We start from the raw sequence: 8290 nt of genomic DNA on the forward strand, positions 1-8290 counted from the left end.
GTGGGAAAAAAAAGATCTTGCAAAGTTGGAATTGATTGATTGAACTTTTTAGTCCCACCCAGTCTGCTGTTACCACCGTAGCCACGCCCACCCAATGGGCCACACCCACCCGGCACCCAACGATGCATAAGTGGATTTTGGGTTGCAGTTTGGGCACTCGGTCTCTAAAAGTTCGCCATCACTGATCTAGTCTATCTATTGCTTCTGAGCACTTCAGAGTCTATAATATGAAACAAAATGGTGGATTAAGATGACCATACCTTGATCTAGAAAAACTATTAGTATATATTTATGAAAAGAATTATATTGTTTTATAGCCTGACTTTGACATTACTAGCAAGTACATCCAGTTTTATTTATGGTCATTTATTTTCCTGCTGCTTTTGGTTATTCTATGTGATTAGATTTTAATTTTTGGTAGCTATGGACCAAAATTAATTTGCTCTTTTCATTATGATTCCCTGAGTGTGAGTGCAGTTAACGTTTATAAAAATGATGGTAAAGTAATTGGCAATAATATTGTGACAGTATGCATGTTCCCTATATTTTTATATGATATATGTAACCTGCAGTGCTATCAGATTAGAATAATGCTGCCAGTTGGTGAGAAAAAGGAACTTTGTCTCATAAATATATATTCTTAATGGTTTATATCAGAGTTCCCCAACCTTTCTGGCTTTGTGGACCAGCAACCCTGGTTGCTGGTCCACAAAGAGGGGATGTTTCCACGTGAGTGGTGTGCCCCGTTTGCACAAATGTAGCACATGTGCATGCTCGCCCGTCCTTGTGCAAGCGGAAATGCACCCCTGTGCTGGCTTGCCACTTCTGTGGCCCAGTTCAGAAGGGCTCAAGGCCCAATAATGGACTCCTGGTTTATATTATATTTCAATATTTGAAATTTCTTATCTTTATTTTTATAATGATTTTAGAGAGTTGTGGCTGACAAGCAAGAGAAACGAAATCAGGAACGTTTAAAGCGGAGAGAAGAAAGGGAGAAAGAAGAAAGAGAGAAGTTAAGAAGGTGAAACTCTATTACTTATTGTCTAACAGTCTATTCTTTGATTTTGCTTTTATAATTAAAATTCTTGCATAAGTAGACATTGATCCCATAGCTTCAAGTTGCTGCTAAAAATAAAACTGAAATTAAATATTAGCTTGTTGTTCCCCCAGAACTTTGCCTTTAGCATGCAAAATGTTTTCCTTTGATGAAGTAAAATATGCACATAGACTTTTGAATGTTTTCATTAGCATGTGAATTGCTTTGTGAGGGAGATGGGCAATTTCTAAATTTGATAAAAATATAAATAAATGTTAAATACACACATCAGTCTTAAAATAATGTTTATATTTATATTTACCAATATGTTTATTAAGATTTTATATCATCTATAGCAATATTAATGTGAGATAAACCATTTGATATATTATTCCCTTTAAAAGATTCCCTGGAATAAATTATTTGAATAGTTAAAGACATTTGAACAAGTAAAGCCCCAATTTGTTACAAATGTCTGGTTATGTTCTGTAAGACATCTTAATAGTGCAGGTGATAATTCCATTTGCAATTTCTATAAACTTATCTTTATTTTTTTTGTGTTTAGATCTCGTTCTCACAGCAAGAACCCCAAAAGGTTGGATGTTCTTTTTTCTCTGTGAATATAAACAGTTATATCTATCAAACATTAAGAAAGTACAAAAAAATCACAATGGGTTTGCTTTAAAGAAAGAAAGGTTTTGTGATTTTTTTAATACTATGATAATTATATACAGTAAATACTTGAGAAATAATTCTGTAAGCCTTGGAGTGCCAGTTAATCTTCCTGAGCTAGAAGTGCCATATTATGGGTCCAGCCATTAAGAAAGTCATTTCTTGTCTCGTGGAAGATAGAGATTGACACCAGATTTCAGAGAGCCCATAAACAGATTTAGAAAAAGTGTCTGTGATCTAAACTATTCAAGTCATTAAAAGTCATACACAGCATTATGAATTGGACCTAAAAGCAAACTACCATGTTTCCCTGAAAGTAAGTCTTACTTTCTTTTAGGCTCTGAAATAAGCAGAAGTTTTTACTTTCAGGGAGGGCTTACTTTTTGCCGATACTGGCACCAGTAGGGGTGAGGCGGGGCCTGTGTGGCTGTGAGAGTGTGGTGGCGGACCAAGTATGGTACTGGTGTGGCCGTGGTGGGCGGTGGCGGAAAGGGCGCCGAGCCTGGCACTGGGTGAGTCGGCCCACATCTTCCATGCGACCGCCGGAGCGCTCCCCCCTGCTGGCCTGCCAGGGCCCTTCGCCAGCAGCCGCTGGTGAAACCAGCTACTGCCGGCCCCAACCTCTCAGTCCCACCACCTGCTTGCCTGCGGCCGCAACTAACCAAACCCTTGGCAAGCCCCGGCCTCTGCCCACCCTGCCTGCTGGCCTTACTGCTGCTAGAACATTTCTCAGCCGTGTTGGGTGCCGTGCAGCCGCCAAGTGGCTGCCCTAGCTGCTGGCCTTGCGGGGCTCTTTGCCCTTCACCTGCATGACTACTCGATGCTGCAGGCGACGGGCTAAAGGCTGAACCTGGCACTCTTTGGGCCCTAGCGGGTGCTTCCCTTAACCTGCCAGACACTTGCTGAAGCCGCGCAGGGTAAGGTTGCCACGCCCCCCCACCCAGATGCCCTCGCCTCCCCAAGCGTTTTTTTACTAACCTGCCTTTCAGCTGCATTGCGTTTCTCCGTTCGCTTCTCAGCCTTCACTGCGTGTTTGTGGGACAAAAAAAAGTTAGAAAGTCTGATTAAACTTTTTTTTTTTTGTCCCACAAACACGCAGCAAAGGCTGAGAAGCAAAAGGAGAAACGCAATGCAGCTGAAAGGCAGGTTAGTAAAAAAATGCTTGGGGAGGCGAGGGCATTGGGCAGGGGAGCGTGGCAATCTTACCCTGTGCGGCTTTAGCAGGTGTCTGGCAGGCAGAGGAAAGGAAACTCCACCCCCCTGGCCACCTGCTTTGCCTTCTTAGCTCATGGTGGCAGTGGCAACCGCCGGCCAGGCAGAAGGCAATCTGGCAGGAGCAGCTGGTAGAGGCCAGAAGTGCCCAGCCGGTATGAGAGGTGAAGTGCCCGCCAGGACCCAAAGAGCTCCAGGTTCAGCCCTTAGCCTGGCACCTGCAGTACCAAATAGGCATGCAGGCTGGCAGCATTCACCAGCCCAAAGGCAGAGGCGTGGGTGGTGCAGTTTTACTGGTCCTGGTGAAGGGCCCTGGCAGGCTGGCGGGGGGCGCTCTGGCGGTCACACAAGATCTGGGGCAACTCACCCTACGGCAGGCAGGAATAGCCCAGCAGGGCAGCTCAGACCAGCACGGCTAGGAGGGCAAAGAGACCCGCGAGGCCAGCAGCATGGGCAGCCGCTTGGCGGCCGCGCGGTACCCAGCGCGGCCAAGAAATGTCCCAGCAGTAGGGCCAGCAGGCAGGGCAGGCGGAGGCCGGGGCTTGCCAAGGGTGTTTTTTGTTGCGGCTGCAGGCAAGCAGATGGTGGGACAGAGAGGGCGGGGCCAGTGGTAGCCGATTCCACCAGTGGCCGCTGGCGAAGGGCCTTGGCAGGCCAGCGGCGGGGGGGGGTGTGACATTCTGGCAGCCACACAGAAGATCTGGGCCTATTTGCCCTGCCCCACGCTAATGCTTACTTCGGGGGAGGGCTTATATTAGGCCCACCCCTCAAAAATCAGCTGGGCCTTACTTTTTGAGTAGGGTTTACTTTCGGAGAAACATGGTAGTAACCAGTGCAGTATCACTAGCTAATGTACTAGTGCAGGGGTGTCAAACTCGATTGCATTGAGGGGTCTCCTACAGAGGGGAGTGGGACCAGGGTGGGCATCGGGGCCTGATCCATCCTAGGAACCTCGCCAACCCTCTCGGGCCACATGTGGGGACACCCAGCCTGGCCCTTGAGCTCATGGGGCCCTTGCTGGAGGACAAAGTTGGACGGCGGGAGCCAAGTGTGCAGGGGCACAGTGTGGCGCCACGCCGGACACTTGCCTCATCTTCCCGGATGGGTCCAGATTTGGTCCCCGGGGCTGCCCGGGAGACAGTGGGGCCGGGCCGGCACAGCCACGCACTCCTGGCACATGCACAGGAGGCGGTGAATGCATGGGAGTCAATGGTGTCTGGCTGCAGCCCGCCGGCCCCTTGGCCGGCACGATGAGGCTCCGCAGCCCACTGCAACCACCGGGGGGAGCCCTTTAAGCAGCAGGCACAGAGGCACAGGGGGAGGCATGTCCCATCCCAGCCATGGTGGCTCCGCAAAGACAGAAGGTGGGATGGAGCAGGCGCATCCAGTGGGCCGGATCACGTGCCTCCCACCCTCCCGTACCTGGTGCTGCCACTGCACCTGCTGCTTGGAGGGTTGACCGATTATTGCAGTGGGCTGCAGAGCCCTAGAGTGTGCCAGCTGAGGGTTTGGTGGGCTGCAGCTGCTGCCATCGACCCCCATGCGTTCACTGGGGGGTGCCCAGCCAGGCTGGACCAGCAGGGGCCAGTCCCTCACCATTTCCAGGGTGGCCCCGGGGGCCAAATCTGGGCCCATCCGGGCAAGGCAGGTGGCAGAGCGGAGGTGGCGTCTTTCTTTCAAGTGCTGCCTGGGGCTAACAGCTTGTAGAAGATCATTCAAGATTAGGTAGTTGCTGTTATTTAATTGAATTGATTACTGTTTTTAAACCAGTGAAAGTCTAATGTGTTCTATTTTAATTTCTTGTGACTTATTTTAAGTTACAAATTCCTCAGTGACGTGTCCGCTTAATGGTAGGGTATATCTGCCATAGTCTTGCCAGTGGCAAGTAACGAGTATTGTTTTTATTTGTTTTTAATCGACCACCATTGATTAAACTTCAAGCCATTTTTTAAACTTCAGTATTAGATAACTTCTTATTTCATGTAAAATATTCCAGAAGCCTCCAAACTATTCAAAATCTTGGCAAAAGAGATTGTTCCAGTAAGATATTTTCCTTGTAGGACTGGCCTAATAGAATTGTTAGGGATTAATTGAATTATTGAGGATTTCTTCTTCTCTATAATTTTTTTTCAGATCTAGATCCCGAGATCGCCGTAAACATCGATCTCGGTCATCCTCTCGTGAACGAAAGAAAAGAACCCGTTCCAGGTCTCGTGAAAAGCGACATCATCATAGGTCTCGTTCTACTAGTCGCAGCCGTAGTCAAAGTCACCATAGGAGCAGGCATAGCTCCAGAGACAGAAGCAGAGAACGCAATTCCAAAAAAAGGTAATATTTTAATGAGCAGTTGCCATTTTGTTAGCTTCTGAACAGAAAAGATTGCACCTAGGGCCTAAGCCATCTATCTATCTTAAACAGTAGCTGAGTTTTTTTTTTCCATTTTGTTTATTATAGGTGCATTGGAATAGTGTACTTCAAAGTTTTTTTTAATTATAGTCAACTCAGGTGCAAATTTAGGGTAGCTTAACCAAACAAGGAAATCAACATGCTTGGAAGATTCATAAGGTTTTCAGAAGTGGGAAGAAATCTCAGGAGTCAAATTCACCCCCTAACCCTCACTCTATAAGCATTCTCACTTGTCAATAAAAAAACTAGGTCAAATTGGAAAAACGTGGGAAACTGAACAGAAAACAGATAGTCATTGACTTAAGATCACTATTGGGACTGGTAATTTCCATTGTAAGTTGTGCAGTCATAAATTGAGTTGGACCTGATTTTACAACAATTTTTACAGCTGTCTTTAAATGAATCATATGGTCATTAAGCAAATCCAGCTTCCCTGATGGGTTTTCTTTTGCTTGAAATTGATAAAAAAGGTAGCAAATTGCAATCACATGACCCAAAGAATGCAACCAATCATAAATGCAGATTGGCCAAGTGCTGAATTGTGATCACATGGCCAAAGGGGGGTACAACAGCCGTAAATGCGAGTACATTGTGTAAGTCCATTTTTCCAAGGCCATTGTAACTTTGAACAGTTGTTAACCAGTCATAAGTTGAGAGATAGCTGTAGACTGAAATGGAATTCTGTAGATATTTTGTGGCAAATTCTTTTTTAAGAGTTTAATATAAAATTCTACATTTATCTACCTGGAAGGGAACACCAATAACATCAATAAATTCAAAAGCAATACCAAAAAGTGAGTGTGAGTGTAGTCTAAATATCAATTTCCTACCATGATTTTGGTTTGTAACATTTTTAAATTTAATTTAGCAAATATTTTTAGTTTTATATTCTATTTTGGGTCTTGAATAATTTCAACTCATTTAAATGTGCTATATCAATTTATATTCAGTATGTCTTTAGTCTTCATTTACCTAATTAAAATAGGTAATAAAGTTAAATATCTGAAGTAGTAATTTTACAAACGAAGGTCTTCAAAACTATAGAAATAAATTGCAGTATTACAAGAATTGATAGAATTAAACTTGGTTATGTGATTGTGCTTATTGATTTCTGTTTACAAGCCAGTCTCAGGTGAATTAATCAAGTCCTAGGCATTTTTTCAGCATTCATCTTCCTTGAAATTACATTTCAAAACCCATTTTTTTCTTTTGATCTTTTGTCTGTTTATTCACTTAGTCAAAGCTTCAGATGTGATCTCCAAGGTCAGCTTTAATTTTTATAAGCAGGTTACTTAAATGTTGAGTCTGTCGCACTGTGGATTTGCATCATTTGTGGTAGCTGAAGCATTCTGTACATTGGTGACACTTTAAACAATAGCGTCCATATTTTTTATTACTATAAGAAAATTACAATGGATAGCACTCATTTGACTTTCTCAACTTTTAAACTCTTGCAAAATAAAATTAGTGATTTCAGTTTAATATTTGTTCTAATTATGTTAGGCTCTTTGTTCTTTCCATTCCAGTTTTGGAAATGATACACAGTGATAATTGTGCTGTTTTATGCTCTGGTAAGCTGAATGAACAGTTAAAATCAAATGAAAGTAATATACATTTTCAGATGCATTAACTTTTTCTTCAGATCATCAAAAGAAAGATCTTCCAGAGATCAAGAACGAACCAGAGATCGTAACAGAACATCATGTGACAAAGAAAGTTGCCCCAGAGAAAAGTCTCCAAGAGATCGAAACTGCAAAGAAAAGAAGCGATCTTATGAAAGTGCAAATGGTAGATCAGAAGACAGGAGAAGCTCAGAGGAGCGTGAAGCAGGAGAGATATAACTGGCTGTACATTCACTTGATCCTTTACCTTCCTATGAAGTTGCATACTGTGGTTTAGTTTACAGTTATTAAAAGGGACACCAGTGAGCAATTCCAATGTTTATCCATCTAGGATAGATGTACAGTGTATAAATATGGTTATAATGAAGTCTGAATTGATCCGTTTCCATTGATGATAACTCAATTGATGATAAATGAAGCAGTTTCCTTTTTTCTTCTCTTCCAGTAAACTTATAAGACATATTTTCAAAGATCTATCTTCAAGATACCAGGTTTATGTACCAACATAATAGATTTAAATGTTTTATTCTCCAATACAGGTTATAGTGAACAAAACTATAGTGTGCTCTTTGCTTTGGATGCTTTCAAAACTTTATAAGCTCTTCTAATTTTATTCTTTCAAACAGCAGCACTGAATCATTTTTAAAGAGGTTGAGTGGGTTCCAGGCTTTTATTACCACCAGAAGATTGCGTTCTCAGTTCCTTCTTGAGAACTGAACATGTTTGGCAATGTTTAGGTTGGGGACATGTGCTGAAGAAAATGACAACTTTTAAATTTTATTTTTACAGTGCCTATTTAGACTTGGAAGTCAAACAGCTGTTGCATTTCACCCTTTAATTTGTTTTGAAACTTTGAAATCAAAGCCAGTCCCATATCTTTGTACAATTTAATTGGTCTATGTTAAGTATATTTGTTTTTTCTTTCAAAATGATTTTTCTGGGGGGTTTTCTTATGGTGTGTTTACTGCACATCCTTAATTGTATACAGCAAACAACAATAAAGTAAGCAAAAATAATTTTTGTCCAGTGAAATAGCTGTGTGTTCCCACTCCCTCTTAACAACTGAAGTGCATGCTTCTAACATTGCTACGTTTTTCAATTAAATCTGGAAACCTATTCTCATATTTATTTGAAAGGCAATGTTTCATACATTTGTTCATGAGTGTACTATTAAGTCTAAAATACTTTATGTAATTCATATTTCTATGCATATGAAATACAACTTTCTTTGAGGAGGTAAGTTTTAACAACTGAATTGTGCACTGACATTCCAACAGACATTTTAGACAAGAGTAGAGAAATTTATTGTCAGATATATCATTGCATAAATATACTTCAACAA

General features: G+C 42.4%; 1 protein-coding gene across 4 annotated transcripts in view; it reads left to right on the plus strand.

Annotated features, from left to right (window-relative positions):
• LOC107285341 (putative RNA-binding protein Luc7-like 2) overlaps nucleotides 1–8290 on the plus strand; it is a 48604-nt gene extending 40314 nt beyond the window's left edge. For all 4 annotated transcript variants that reach the window (XM_015813521.1, XM_015813517.2, XM_015813520.1 and 1 more), the window contains 4 exons: nucleotides 930–1021; nucleotides 1602–1631; nucleotides 5054–5248; nucleotides 6969–8290. In XM_015813521.1, the coding sequence (XP_015669007.1) occupies nucleotides 930–1021; nucleotides 1602–1631; nucleotides 5054–5248; nucleotides 6969–7167 (516 nt within the window). In that variant the 3' untranslated portion in view covers nucleotides 7168–8290. The remainder of the gene's footprint in view (nucleotides 1–929; nucleotides 1022–1601; nucleotides 1632–5053; nucleotides 5249–6968) is intronic.

Source organism: Protobothrops mucrosquamatus, unplaced genomic scaffold (assembly GCF_001527695.2).
Source record: "Protobothrops mucrosquamatus isolate PMUCROS unplaced genomic scaffold, P.Mucros_1.0 scaffold162, whole genome shotgun sequence".
Taxonomy (NCBI): Eukaryota; Metazoa; Chordata; class Lepidosauria; order Squamata; family Viperidae; genus Protobothrops; species Protobothrops mucrosquamatus.